The sequence below is a fragment of the Mustelus asterias genome, chromosome 2 (genome assembly GCF_964213995.1).
Source record: "Mustelus asterias chromosome 2, sMusAst1.hap1.1, whole genome shotgun sequence".
NCBI classification, from domain to species: domain Eukaryota; kingdom Metazoa; phylum Chordata; class Chondrichthyes; order Carcharhiniformes; family Triakidae; genus Mustelus; species Mustelus asterias.
Window position 1 is genome coordinate 118,391,809 of NC_135802.1, and position 16,157 is coordinate 118,407,965.

Genomic DNA, 16,157 nt, shown 5'->3' on the forward strand with positions numbered 1-16,157 from the left:
CCGCTATCAGCCTCAGCCTACCCGGCTCTCACCTGAGGGCTGCTTCGCTCATCGAACGAGTCCTTTCCATACATGGTGAATCCTTTACTCAGTACACCCTGGTAATGGCCAATCCGGGCCCCTCGGACAGATACATAGCAGTCAGAAGCCATGATAAGAGCACACAGCGCCTCACAACAACCTGCCAGTAAACACCTCCATCCATGATAACCCTGCTCAACAACTGAACTCACTGCCAGCACCCTGACAAAACTCAGACTCAACACCGCTCAACAACTAAAGATTACAGGCACCTTAACAACTCCGGAGACTCAGTACCATTCACCGGGGCAGTCACTTATTGGCCGTTAACCCACGGCTGATTATGACACTATTCAGCTGGCAGCCAATGAGGTGTGTGTACATCTCGCGCTCCCTGCTTGCTCCACCCCCTGGTGGCTCAGACACGTGCGTGGCGGCAAGGCGGGGTTGAGGTTGGATGCTGCAAGGCTTTTATCCTCATGGAAAATGTCACCATCGTCCCAGAGGCGGATTTCTCCTCTCAGAATGCAAATGTGGAATCCACAAAAATACAGAAATTGATGACTGCTTTTGAACTTGCAGGAACGTGCCCATACTCTCTCAGTTTCCTCACTCACTCTCCAATTTTCACTCGCCTGGGGTCTTCAAGGCAACCTGCCTTACTCATGCTGTGCCTTTGCCATGGCCGCTGTGCCTCACCTCGAGGAATCGTGCGCCTGTTGCTGGCCTGTATCCGCTCTGCTGCTGGCACCTGGCACACACCTGTTTGGATCTCGTGGTTTGTTTTCGGGGTGTCATCACATGTCTGTTGCTGGCCTGCGGGGGGATGGATACACTCTGCCGGCACAAACCTCAGCAGCTTCCCTTGTCATGACTGGCTGTCGTGCCTCTTCTTCGCTTCCTGGTCTCACGCCCCACGCACCTCCTACTAAGAACTGTTACTTTTCCTTCTCTATTACACTTATCCAATCAGAGTCAGCAGGTGGTACATGTCCAGCCCTGTTGTAGTACTTTGAGAATACCAATCATGCCACACACATCATTACCATCCAGTAGAGAGTAACCTCCATTGTTGCTTGTGCAAATGAAATGTCCCTCAGTCCCAATTCATCCAGCAGAGATTGCTAATCATGAAGCATGACAGTGCAATACGTCCTCTGAATGAGAAAGTCACAAATATACACACAAATCACATAATGACCAAGTGAACAAACTATTATGTGAAATATATATTATATATATATATATATAGATGTGTCATGTGCATCAGTATTACAGTATTGTTACAGCGCAGAAGGAGGCCATTTGGCCCATCCTGTCTGCACCGGATTTCCAAATGAGCATTATGACTTAGTGCCATTCCCCTGCCTCTTCTCCATACCCCTGCACATTGTTTCCATTCAAATAGTCACCTGAGGCCCTCTTGAATACCTTGATTGAACCTGCCCCCACCAAACTTCCATGCAGTGCATTCCAGTCTCAAACCACTCAGAGTGGAAAAGCTTTTTCTCACATCACATTTACTTCTTTTGCAAATGACTCTAAATCTGCACCCTCTCCCTCTTGCTCATTTTATAAGTGGGAAAAGTTTCTTCCTATCTATTCTATCCAGCCCTCTTATGATTTTGAGCATCTCTATCAAATATTCTCTTAGCTTTCTTCTCCGCAAGGAGAACAGTCCCAGCCTCTCCTATCTATCCTCATGACTAAAGTTTCTCACTCCTGGAACAATTCTTGTAAACCTCTTCTGCACGCTCTCCAATGCATTCATATCTATCGTGTGGCACCCAGAACTGTATGCAATACCTCAGCTGAGCTCTAACTGGTGCCTTGTATATGTTCAGAATAACCTCCTTGCTCTTGTACTCCATGCCCCTATTAATAAAGTCCAGGATACTATATGCTTTATGAAATGTTCTCTTTACCTGTCCTGCAATCTCCAATGATTGATACACATATACACACAGGTCCCTCTGCTCCTGCATCCCTTTAAGAATTTTACTTGTTATTTTGTATTGTCCTTTCATGTTCTTCCTACCAAAATACATAAACTCACACTTCTCTGCTAGAAGTCATCTAGAAGTCTCACAACACCAGGTTAAAGTCCAACAGGTTTATTTGGAATCACGAGCTTTCGGAGTGCTGCTCCTTCATCTAAAAGCTCATGATTCCAAATACACCTGTTGGACTTTTTTAACCTGGTGTTGTGATACTTCTTACTGTGCCCACCCCAGTCCAAATCAGCATCTCCACATTATCAAACCTCATTTGCCACATCTGCCCACACCACCAACTTATCCACGTACTTCTGAAGTTCTATATTGTCCTCCTCACAGTGTACAATACTTTCAAGTTTTGTGTCATCTACAAACTTTGAAATTGTCCCCTGCACATCAAGATCTAGACCATTAACATATATCAGGAAAAGCAAGGTTCCCAACAGCTACCCTTGGGAAACAATACTCATTGAGCATTACTCTCTGCCGCTTATTATTCATGATGTGGAAATGCCGGTGTTGGACTGGGGTAAACACAGTAAGGAGTCTAACAACACCAGGTTAAAGTCCAACAGGTTTATTTGGTAGCAAACGCCACTAGCTTTCGGAGCGCTGCTCCTTCGTCAGATGGAGTGGAAATCCACTCCATCTGACGAAGGAGCAGCGCTCCGAAAGCTAATGGCGTTTGCTACCAAATAAACCTGTTGGGCTTATTATTCATCCACTTTTGTACTCAAGTTGCTACTATCCCTTTTATTCCATGAGCTATAACTTATCTCAGAAGTTAGTTGTGTGGCACTGTATCAAATCCCTTTTACAATCTCAACACCTGTACCACCATTGGACTCTCATGTTATAATTTTTCGCTTACACCCACTATGCTTTGGTGCATCCCCAACATCAGCAGCTGATGAGGAGTCAGGCTGCTGACAGCTGTGCTCCATTGAATGCAATGACCTTGATAAACAGCCTCTGGTGGTCCAAAGTCTTGAAATCATTGGCCTACTGCGGGTCTCCTGCATGGGTGCAGAGGCAGCTTTGTCAGCCTTGCTTACTGGAAGGCTGGAGTCACAGGCTGAGGGAATGTAGAGAAGCAGCTTATTTTTATAATGCCTGAAGAGGACACCCCCTCAAGCAGTTGGCTGGCGTTCCTGCCCCCTTCTGTTGTTGCACAATAGCAGCTGAGAAGAAGGGGCACCTGAGGGAAGGTCTAGTGTCACGTTCCCCCTTGCCTGTCATTGCTGTGCTGAGCCCAGGACCAAATTGACCGAATGAAGATCCTTATGGATATGGGTTGTCTGATACACCTGGATCACAATTGTGGTTGCCAACCAAGGATGGGCTCCCAAACTATCTGTGCAATGTTTCACATAGTCACTGGCACCTCCATCAGATGTTCTGCCTGCCTTGGCATCTCCAGAAGGCTTATTGTGGCTCAGACAAAATGGCTGTCATCAGCCTGTGACTCAGCATGCGCCTGATCTCCAACAGTCCTCCCACTGTCAGAGACCTCAGCTAACATAACCTCCCTCAGCTGCCAGGTTTGTGAAACGTTCATCAGCTTGTGCCCCTGGTCCTATAGAACATAGAACATGACAGCGCAGTACAGGCCCTTCGGCCCTCGATGTTGTGCCGACTAGTGGAACCAATCTAAAGCCCCTCTAATCTACACTATTCCAATATCATCCATATGTTTATCCAATAACCATTTGAATGCTCTTAATGTTGACGAGTCCACCACTGCTGCAGGCAGGGCATTCCACGCCCTTACTACTCTCTGAGTAAAGAACCTGCCTCTAACATCTGTCCTATATCTCTCACCCCTCAATTTAAAGCTATGTCCCCTCGTGTTAGCCATCACCATCCGAGGGAAAAGGCTCTCACTGTCCGCCCTATCTAATCCTCTGATCATCTTGTATAGCTCTATTAAGTCACCTCTTAACCTTCTTCTCTCTAACGAAAACAACTTCAAGCCCCTTAGCCTTTCCTCATACGATTTTCCCACCATACCAGGCAACATCCTGGCAAATCTCCTCTGCACCCTTTCCAACACTTCCACATCTTTCCTATAATACGGCGACCAGAACTGTACGCAATACTCCAAATGCGGCCGCACCAGAGTTTTGTACAGTTGCAGCATGACCTCCTGGCTCCGAAACTCAATCCCTCTACCAATAAAAGCTAACACACCGTACGCCTTCTTAACAACCCTATCAACCTGGGTGCCAACTTTCAGGGATCTGTGCACATGGACACACAGATCCCTCTGTTCATCCACACTACCAAGTATCTTATCATTAGCCCAGTACTCTGTATACCTGTTACTCCTTCCAAAGTGAATCACTTCGCACTTTTCCGCATTAAACTCCATTTGCCATCTCTCAGCCCAGCTCTGCAGCTTATCTATGTCCCTCTGTAGCCTGCCACTTCCCACTGCACTGTCTACAACTCCACCGACTTAGTGTCATCCGCAAATTTACTAATCCATCCTTCCACGCCCTCATCCAGGTCATTAATAAAAATGACAAACAGCAGTGGCCCCAAAACAGATCCTTGCGGTACACCACTAGTAACAGAACTCCAGGATGAATATTTCCCATCAACCACCACTATATATGAACTCTGGTGATATATTAGCATGAGAGGGGATTGGCTGACTAACAGGAATCTGAAAGTCAGGATAAATGGATCATTTTCAGGTTGGCAAATTATAAATAGTGGGGTGCTGCATGGTTCAATGCAGGAGCCCCAACTATTTATGATCTGACTTTATGATGAATGAGCATTGAAGTGGAGAAACTCTTGCTACAACTGTACAGTATAGGGCATTGAGTGCTGTGTACAGTTTAAGTCTTCTTAATTAAGGGAGGACTTACATACATTGGAAGCAATTCAGTGACAATTTACTGGGCCGATTCCTGGGATGAAAAAGTTTGTTTTATGAGGAAAGATTGAGCAAGTAGATCCTAAACTTTAGAAGAACAAGGTGATCTTATTGAAACATAAGATTCTGAGGGTCTTGAGAGATGGTAGATGTTGAGTGGATGTTTCCTCTTATGGGGGAATATGGAACTGGGGACAGTTTAAACATAAGGAGTCGTCCATTTAAGATGAAGATGAGGAGGAATTTCTTCTCTTCGAGGGTCATTTGTCTTTGGAATGCTCTTTGACAGAGAGCAGTGGAGGCAGGGTTAGTAAATATATTTGGGCTGAATTAGATAGATTTTCGATTGACAAGGGATTCAAGGATTATGGGGGGGGAGGGGGGAGGCGGGGGGAATGACACAGGAAAGCGAGTTGAAGCCATCATCAAATCAGCCATGATCTTTATCAATGGCAGAGCAGGCTTGAGGGGCTGAATTGCTCCCAATTCTTGTGTTCTTGTGAACCCTCTTCCAAGTTAGAAGTTCTACTTTCCATTTGGTCCACAATGTCCACCTTATTTTCTAGCACATGATCCAGCATTGCCACCTTCTTAGTTGGACCAAGAACATATTGGTAAAGGAAGGTTTCCTGAAAACATTTCAGAAATTCCTTCTGCCTTACCCTTTACTCTAAAATTATCCCCATCATTATACGGGCAATTGACATCCCCCTATATCACCGCTCTATAGTTCTTGCACTTCTCTGTGATTTCCCCGTAGATTTGCTCCTTTCTTACTATATGGAGGCCTAAAGAACTTCCAGTTAGCATGATCATTCCTGTTTGGCTCCTGTGGTGAACCATCGTTGGTTCCCACTGGATAGTACTGAGCCAGGGTCTGGCCAGTACTACAAGTATGTACATATGATGCTGTTGGGTTAGGGATGGGTTGTGCTACTTGTTGCTGTTGGGGTTAGGGTGGTGTTGTTACACCTTTGTATTGTAGTGTTGTGGTACATCCCAGTCGGGCTCCGCCTCCTGGGAGAGGTATAAAGGTCCCTGCTCTGGCTGGGACCCCTCAGTCTGGGATCGTGTATATAATTGTTAGCTGCTTCTTTACAGCAAATAAAAGCCTTTATTTCCTGAGCATCAAGCCTCGTGTATGATAACGCGCATCAGCTCCTCAATGCTTTTTTTTATTATTCTTTCATGGATGCCTGCGCTGCTGGCAAAGGCAACCTATCCCTAATTATCCTTGAGATGATGATTATCTTTGCTGCATCAAGAACATCCTCTCTTTCCAACACTGCAATGTGTTCTTCAAAGTGTACTGCGACCCATCGCTCTTTTTATTCCTGGTAGTCCTTCCTCGTTCACTTCTATCTAATAGAGTACTATTTCCATCTCTAGAACTATCCAACACTTTTATTCCTTTATGCACTTTATTCCTCCTTTCTAATTCTATATGCTGGTGTCCAACTGCCTGCCAATTTAGCTTAAAACTTTTCCAACCACACTAGTCAATTCTCCCATGAAGACATTGGTGCCAGTCCTGTTAAGGACTGCCCCAGAACTAGTTCCAGTGCCCTAAGAATCTGAAGCTCTCCTTGCTGCACCAAGCCTCAAACCACACATGAATCCTCCTTATTTTCCTATTTCACTAGTGCATGGTAGTGGGAGTAAACAGTGTTTGCCAACTTTGAGATCTTTCTTTATAACTTCCTCCCAAGCTCCTGAAAATCTGACTGTATAAAATACAAGCCCTTTCCATGTCATTGGTACTGAACCAATGTGAAAGAAAGTCATCCTCAATCCCAAGGGATTGACTGAGAAGAAATAACTTTAACACATCAATGTCCTCTTATTACCTTCTTAATTCTAGCACTTTCTCAATGACAAATGTTAGATTAACTGGCCTATAGTTTCCTACTTTCTGTCATAGAATCATAAAATAGAATCCCTACAGTGCAGAAGGACACCATTTGGCCCTTTGAGTCTGAACCGACTATCCGGCAGAGCATCTTCCCCAGGGCCCGATCCCTGTAACCCCATGTTAATACCCCATTTGGGACACTAAGGCGCAAATTAAAATGAATCAATCTACCTAACCTGAGTATTGTTATACCCTGCCTTTCTTGAATAATTTCAATGGGATGGAAAGGTATTCCATCAGAGTAAAATGTAGTCAAAGATTGACATGAAAATGTGCAATGGAAAATTTAGTAGTCGTTAAGGAGAAGAACATAAGAACATAAGAACTAGGAGCAGGAGTAGGCCATCTAGCCCCTCAAGCCTGCTCCGCCATTCAATAAGATCATGGCTGATCTGATAGTGGGGTTCAGCTCCACTTACCCGCCCACTCCCCATAACCCTTAATTCCCTTAATGGTTAAAAATCTATCTATCTGTGACTTAAACACATTTAACGAGATAGCCTCTACTGCTTCATCGGGCAGAGAATTCCAAAGATTCACTACCCGCTGGGAGAAGAAGTTCCTCCTCAACTCTGTTCTAAATTGATTCCCCCGTATTTTGAGGCTATGCCCCCTAGTTCTTGTTTCCATTGTAAGTGGAAATAACCTCGCTGCTTCTACCCTGTCTAGCCCCTTCATTATCTCATATGTCTCTATAAGATCTCCCCTCAACCTTCTAAACTCCAATGAGTACAGGCCCAGTCTACTCAATCTCTCCTCATAAGCTAACCCCCTCATCTCCAGAATCAACCTGGTGAACCTTCTCTGTACCCCCTCCAAAGCTAATATATCCTTTCTTAAATAAGGGGACCAAACTTGTACATAGTACTCTAGGTGCAGCCTCATCAGTAGCCTATACAGTTGCAGCATGACCTCCCTGCTTTTATAGTCCATCCCTCTCGCGATAAAGGCCAACATTCCATTTGCCTTCTTGATTACCTGCTGCACCTGCAAACTGAGTTTTTGTGATTCATGCACAAGGACCCCCAGGTCCCTCTGCACAGTAGCATGTTGTAATTTTTCACCGTTTAAATAATAGTCCATTTTACTATTATTCCTTCCAAAGTGGATAACCTCACACTGATGTTTGGCTAGGTACATTCCAACAAGGGCAAAAGGTGAGGGAACCAAAATTAGGTCTTCTTAGATGTCAAAGGAGATAGAGAATATAATTTTTAAAAAGTGAGTACATGATACATGTCAGTTGAATAATTTAAGCAGGAACCAGGCCAAATACATCGTAGTTCATGTGCATAGATCTTTGAAGGTAGCAGGATATATTAATAGAGCAGTTAACAAAACATAAGGTGTATTGGATCTCATTAATAGAGGTAAAAGCAGGAAAGTATAAAACTGTATAAAGCTCTGGTTAGATCCGACTATATTGTCCAGTTCTGGGCTCCACACTTAGGGAAGGGTATGAGGGTCCTTGAGAGGGCACAGAGCAGTTTAGCAGAATGATTTTAGGGATGAAAAATTTTAACTGCAATGTTAGTTTGAGAAGCTGAACTCGACCTTGGAACAAAGGAGATTTAGGGGAGATTTGACTGAAGTGAACATGATTATGATAGGTTTAGATCAGGTAGACAAAGAAAATCTGCTCCTATTTGCTAAGAGTACAAGGATCGGGGACACGGATTTAGGGTTATGCTGAAGAGATGCAAAAGGGATGTTAGGAAAAACCTTATTATACCTTATGAGTTTAAGACCTGGAACTCATGGTGCACGAGTATGGTGGAAGTGGAAATGATGAATAATTTCAAAAGAAAATTGGATAAGCACTTGAGGGAAATAAACTTACAGAGCTCCAGAATGAATGGGGCTGATTGAACCGAGAACTGGCATACACTTGATGGGCCAAATAGCCTCCTGATGCAGTGTTATGGTTTTGACTCTATAAGTAATCGTTCCTTAATGTAATGTTCCTTAATGTAATTGTAACTTAAAGAGAAGGGAACTGTTATAGCATATTATTGCATTTAATTGTATGCTGGTCGTGAGAATTAACTCAAAATTCACTTAAGTTTCCATAAATAGAACAGACTGAAATTTTTTTGGTTGGATTAGGAGGTACATGTTTGAAACATATTTCACTGCAAATTAATTCAAATGAATGTATAACGATTCACTCTCATTCTATCCTTCATCACCTGACTTTATGGAGTATAGCTTACAGTTCTGGACTCCATGTTACAAAACAGATATAGAAACATTGGGGATGTCCATCAAAGATTTACAAAGATTTACCAGTCTGAGAAGTTACAACTATTAGGAAAAATTAGAAACAGCCTAGGGCTGTTTTCTATAATTATAGATTTTTGAATTATGAATATGTTAAATCGGGTAGAAGTAGAGAAAATGTTTCCACTTGTCAGGAGTTCAAAATTAGGAGTCATCAATTTACGTTAGTAACCAATACATTTTACAAGCATTTCATGAGAAACTTCTTCACTCAAAGAGTGGTTAGAATGTGGCACCTGCTATGACTTGACACAGTTGAAATGAAACGTAGAATCATTTAAGGGGAATCCAGAAAGATTATGTTGATGGCGTGAGATAAATAACATGGGAGAAAGCTCATGTGGAACACAATCATTGATTAGACTTGAGGCTTAATGGCCTATTTCTATGCTGTAATGTTCTTCGTAATTCCACGTACCTTGCCAATCTATTCCAATGATTCATCCCTGAATTTCCTCCCTTGATGATGATCTACTCTTTTATCCCCACTCCCTTGCATGCATTGTCATCAGCAAATTCATTCAGCCAGTTTGTGTCAGAATTGAGCTAACCTCTTTTTAATGTTTTACTGAATTGTATCTCCACAAATCTTTTTTGATCCTCTCACCTTTCTGTTCAGCAGCTGCTTCTTCTGTACCACTCTGGAGATTATGACAAGCATTGAAGACAGTCGCCAGAATTCCCACCCAATGGCTCCAATTTTCCTGATGGTTAATGTGAGGAAACTGTGACTTAACAATGACTTAGGGCTAAAAATTGGTTTACCCTGGTTTTCAGGCATGGGGATCATGATTTGTGACCTGCCTGCTCCAATTCCTTTGGAAGTGGACAACCTGTAAATTTGCTGGTCTCATTTTATTACCATGATTTTCATAAGCCTCAGGTCTGCCTTGCTGCTGACTCCTCTTAGCACTGCTGGCTGCCTCTGTCTTCAGAATAGCATTGTTCTAATAGCACATGGCATAGCAACGCTGCACTTCTTAAACGCAGTCTATCCCCCTTACAGAGAAGCTGCACTGAATATACTACTGTAATTTCAAACAGTGGAAACAGCATTTTTTTGCTGTCTATGTCACTCTGTGGTCAGTCAATGGAAGGGACAGGATTTGAGCATAAGCAATCAGGTTCCAGTTCTATCAAAGATATTATGGCTGCCAAATGATTGTATTAAGAAAAGTAATCAGTCTCCCCACACGATCTAATTGGGATACAATTGACTGCTAGGCTTCTTTTGCAAAGTTTGTGCATGTAGTAAACATACCTGGCAGTCTAAAAACTGCAGTGAACCTTTAAAAGTGTATTTTTATGGCATTTTGCAGATAAAATTCAAATGTTGGCATTGGTCACTGTTAAAGAAATTTATTTTTGGAGAGAAAATATGGTACAATCAAATTATTACCGAATGCTTACATTTGTAATTTCTCCCAATAAACATGATTATGTTAAAAGTAAAGAAAATGCAAAATAGCCTATACCTGTTAATTAGTTAATTAAAATTACAGATAAAAATTAATACAAATTAATAAAAGTTAAGTAAAATTACAGAGTAGGTACAGAGGAGATGTCGGGGTACGTTTTTCACTCAGAGGGTGGTGGGTGAGTGGAATCGGCTGCCGTCAGTGGTGGTGGTGGCAAACTCGATAGGGTCTTTTAAGAGACTTCTGGATGAGTACATGGGACTTAATAGGATTGAGGGTTATAGGTAAGCCTATATATAAGCCTAGGTAGGTAGGGACATGACCGGTGCAACTTGTGGGCCGAAGGGCCTGTTTGTGCTGTATTTTTTCTATGTTCTATAACTTAATTTTAGTTCAGTGCTAAAAATGCCTTTTGTGTCATTTTATTTCAGCACTAGAAAAGTTGAATTTTTGGAGCCAAAAATAGTTTGAGTAACAGAAGTATGCCGTTCAAGAATATAATTTTGCAAGTTAAGATTTCCAATTTAATGAAAACAACATGGGGGTGATTCTCCCAGCCCTTTGTGCTGCTCTAGCAGCACAGCGGGCCAGGGAACATCAGCAGAGGCCATTTAGCAGGCTCCCCTCTGGGCACCATGGCCTCCACACTTCTCCGGGACCCAGATTTCCAGCATTGTCAGCTCTGCACTGGAAATTAGAGGCCAAAGAGATTCCCCAGGAGGTCAGGGGTAAGGGGGGTGTCCCCTGGGCATTGCCAGCCTGACCCCCTGGCACTGCCCAAGGGGCAAAGTGGCAAGACCAAAGGAACATCTTGGCACTGCCCATTGGCCATTAGGCAGTGTCAAGGGGCAGGGCCAGGGCCTATTGGGGGGGGGGAGGGCAGGGCCTGTGGGGGGAAATCAGTGAGGGTTGGGGGTCCTGCTGCCACTCTGCAGTTGGGATCGTGGTCAGAGCGAGGGAAGGGGCTGATCCAGGCCGGTCATTGGGGCAGCTGCTGCTGGGACTGCCGGGTGTGTGTGGGGGGTGGTCAAGGGTGCCAGGGGTGGGGAGAGATTGGGAGATCCGGATTGCCAGTGGGAGGGCGATGTGCACGGGGAGATCTGAGCGGGGCCGGAGAGGGGGGGGGCTGGCCTGCCCCAAAGATGTCCAGGAGGCCAGAGGGGGCAGGGCCTATTGGGAGGGCAGGGCACTGGTGGGGGGGGGGGGTTGATGTGCTGGCCAGCGATTGAGCTGGCCAACGATTGGGAGGCCGGCAGTGAGGTGCTACTGTGCATACGCCACTATGACAGATTGGCACATGCACAGTGGCCCATCCAGCGCTATGCTGCTGCCCTCTCCAGCAGGAATCGGCCCCCGGATTTTCAATCTGAATCTCGCTACGGTACTCTGCAGTGCTCAGAATGTGGGAGATTAATTTTGAATATCCTGCTAAAAAAAACAACGAATTTGAGTTTTTATGCAAATTTGACACTTCAAATTCTTTTGGATAATCCCAGCCTATATATTTTAAAACACGTTGTCATCAAAGGAGATGTTCAAAACTGAAGTCCTAAATGCAATTATTATGACACAAGCATAATTCGGTTTGTTAAATGAGATGTCCTTATATAGTTTGAACTATCCCATTTGCCAGATTGTCACCATTCATTAATTGAGAATCGCAGAGTGATCTTTTACACGACTGAGTGCAAAGTATTTATTTCAATCAAAATTACACCTTTCTCCACCTATCAACCTTTTATATGCAGCATTGAATCTGCTGTGTTATGTTGGATGCACTGCCACTTTCCTTGACTTCATCCCCTGGAGAGGAGAATCGGCCAAAGAATAGAATGCTCTGTGTTTTGTTGTGTCTGATGAAAAACAGAAAAGGATGATCGGCTACAAATTTTCTTTTCAATTCTGCACTTCGCTGGGTAATTATGGCTGCTGTGGCACCTGCTGCTTCTGTGCCCTCTTCATTAACTTCCACAAAGGACTTGTGAATAAACTTTGACAAAAAAAGGCTATTTGTTTTAGACATTCCAGTCAAGTTTGCCTTTGACTGATCAAAGACATCAATCATCCCCATTGCTGGAAGTACATCTTCAAGGTCAAACTGGTCTTCTAGCTTAAATCTGGGCAGATGAACTTCAACCATCACTTCCATCATATTTTGTGCGTCGGTCCAAATGAGCAGCTCTTTGTATGTGAGTGTCTGCTCCAGCTATCAGAAGGGAAACATAAATTGATGAATATAAAATGGTGTTTACTTGGTAATATGATGATACCATGCCTTTGAGAAATATATTTATATCATGTTTTTGTAAGGGCTATGTTTAGAATTCAGATCTGTTTTGCAGGGTGCCAATTTGTCTCGGAAAACCTTTAAATTAGTGCCTAGAAGAACAAGATAAGTACTCATTTTAGAAATGGAGTGTTTGTTAAAACAGATGAATGTATTTATGTTTACTTAGATTCACCCTGGGGTGAAGTCATGTGATTAATGGGAGGAGCTAAGTTTGCAGGAAGAAAGGGTTTCAGTTTCATTTTTAAAAATACAAACAATTGCTGCCTGGGCTTCCAGAAGAAGCAAGCATTTCTCTGTCTCTCTCATCTCCAAATATGTTCTGAAAGTTCCAAAACTGTTAACCTAAGACAAACAAGTATCTGTGTATTTTGCTAACTAATGTTAAACAGAGGGTTTAAGTCTATAAGAGGAATATTGCTTGAATTGGAACTCAAAGTGAATGGTTAGCAGTTAAGGTTTATATTTTGTCATGTTTAAGTATTACTCAATGTTAACAGTTAAGCTTTTTAAATTTGTTATAGTTAAACTATGTTGCTAAATAAAGTTTGTCTTGATAAAAGCTTCCTAGTTTGCCAGTAGAATAGCGCCCGAAGTGAAACAGCTTATTCTCACATTAATGCCAAAATAGAAAAATCCTTGGAAGTAGCCTGCCTTCATAATATACCTTCAATTTCTGATCTAATCCGCTAACAGTAATATAAAATCACCTCTGATCGGGAAGCTCCACTGCCAGATCATAGAATCATAGAATCCCTACAATGCAGAAGGAGGCCATTCGGCCCTTTGAATCTGCACCAGCCACAATCCCACTCAGGCCCTATCCCCATAACCCCATGCATTTACCTTAGCTAGTCCCCCTGACACTAAGGGGCAATTTAACATGGCCACCTAACCTGCACATCTTTGGACCGTGGGAAGAAACCGGAGCACCAGCAGGAAACCCACGCAGACACAGGGAGAATGTGCAAACTCGACACAGATAGTGACCCAAGCCGGGAATCGAACCCGGGTCCCTGGCACTGTGAGGCAGAAGTGCTAATCATTGTGCCACCATGCCACCCCTAGAAAAGTGTATTTATTACACTGAGGGAGAACTTAGCATGGCCAATGCCGCCCCTAGAAAAGTGTATTTATTACACTGAGGGAGAACTTAACATGGCCACCTAACCTGCACGTCTTTTGGACTGTGGGAGGAAACCAGAGCACCCAGCGGAAACCCATGCAGACACGGGGAGAACGTGCAAACTCCACACAGACAGCAACCCAAGCCAGGAATTGAACACTGGTCCCTGGCGCTGTGAGGCAACAGTGCTAACCCACTGTGCCACCGTGCTGCCCCAAACAATGCACAAACAATGCATTTTACATCAATGCAAAATAGTTTCACCATTGCAAATGCCACCTGAATCAGGTCCATCAATCCATCATCACACCAACTTTAGTAAGTCCCTCGTATGTCTAATTGGCTGCTTGTACTTCTGTCTTTTGGTGTCTCCATCCATAGTCCATTTCCATCTATCAACATCTTTACCCACAATATCGCCTTTAAATTCAAATGGAACTCAAACATTTCTTCCATTGATAAATTTGGGAATGAATTTCTAGGGAAGTCTTTTGGAGACCTGCCTCACTAATGCATCCTAAACCCATTCAACCATTCAGAGTATCCATCATCTATTTGTCATTTACCTGAAGTACACTCCATATCCTACAAACTGACACCAGCTCCACCTCCTAGATTACTGCAAACATCACAAACTGCAGCTTGGTAACTGACCTGAGTGGTCAGGTCAGAGGTTTCAATCTTCCATTAAAAATCTGGACAACCCTCAATCACTTGAGGACAGGCTGGGGAATGCGTGGCTACTTGAGGACATGGGGAACAGCGCAGGTTGCATTTTTTGGGCGTACTTAGTTGGATGGATTTCCAGCACTATGTGCTTTACAGAGTCTGCTTGGAGATTCAGGCCGGAAAGTGGGGGCGAGCCCTAATCCCACTCGAGAGGCCGGCATCAGCGCACTGAATAGGCCATTGCATACGCACCAATCTATCCGTAGGGAGATCGGTGCATGTGCACTGGCCACGCTATCGCTGACCTCCTGTTGTCATCTGACCCTCCCTCCACCAATTGTCGGCTTCCCCAACCCCTTCACCCCACGCAATCACCAGCCTCCCTGACAACCCCAACCCCCATTCCCACCAATCGCCAGCCTCCCGCCCCTCTCCCAGGCCAGCCCTGACCTCTGCCCCATGGCCAGCGAATCCACCACCCCCAAAGCAAGCCACGATCCCCCTCTCCCTCCTCCCCACCAATCCCTAATGCAGAATGCGCAGCAGCTCCCCCCACCACCACCACCGATCAGCCCCACCCCCCTCAGGCCCTGCCACCTCAGGCTCTGCCCAGTGCCAGTTGACAGTGCCAGGTTGCCCAGTGGGTAGTGCCAGGGTGCCAGGCTGGCACTGGCCAAGGGGCAAACCCTGCCCCAGACCTCCCGAGGGGGGCTCAATGTCCTCTGTTCCTATCAGCGAGGTCATCATATCTGGTCCCCGTTGATGGGGACCAGCTTTAATCCCTGCTGGTGGTAACCTCTCCCGGAGGTGCGATGGGGAATATTAGCAAGCCCAGACAAGACTGTCCTGGGCTCGCTAATGACATGGAAATGAAGATTTCTATATTGTAATTAGCCATGTGCTGATTCCTGGTGCAAGGCTGATTACATTTTCAAAAATGGCCTGGGAATGCCACGATAGGCTGGATGCCAATTGCGAATCCCATTACAGCCCCCCTGTTGACAGATCCCAGCCCGCTACGCTTACCCGAGTAGCACAGCAGGCCGGGAAAATCACACCCGTGGTGTCTGCTGGTATGCTTGAGGCATTCCATGTCCACTTAAAAACAAGAAGTCGCTTGACTGGGAATCAATGTAGCTCAGTGAGCATAGAACTAATAGGTGAACAGGACTTGTGAATTAAGACACAGAGTTTAGAATGATTTCAGGTCTAGAGGTAATGAAGGCATAATGAAGATTTGAGCAGCAGACAAGCAGAGGCAATGTCAGAAGATGCAAAGGAGATGGAAATAAGTGGTGTTAGTGATGGCACAAACATGATGATGGAAACTCATCTAAAGGTTATGTGACACCAAGGTTACAATGGACTGGCTTAATTTCAGAATATTGCCCAAGAGAGGGATGGAGTCCATGGCTTGTAGTGGGGACTGAAAACAATAACTTCCATCTACCCAATATTAAATTGGATTACCAGACAATAAAGGTGAGGGACAGAACAGGTGATTGTCTTTATGCACCAAGGAATTATAAAAGAGTAGAGAAATTTACCAGCAGAACAAATTTA

General features: G+C 44.3%; 1 protein-coding gene across 1 annotated transcript in view; it reads right to left on the reverse strand.

Annotated features, from left to right (window-relative positions):
- Positions 1–12,179: 12,179 nt before the first annotated feature.
- Positions 12,180–16,157, reverse strand: part of LOC144510747 (leukocyte elastase inhibitor-like) — a 50,948-nt gene continuing 46,970 nt past the window's right edge. Inside the window, exon 7 of the mRNA XM_078240549.1 lies at positions 12,180–12,718. Coding sequence (XP_078096675.1) covers positions 12,251–12,718 — 468 coding nt within the window. The 3' untranslated portion in view covers positions 12,180–12,250. The remainder of the gene's footprint in view (positions 12,719–16,157) is intronic.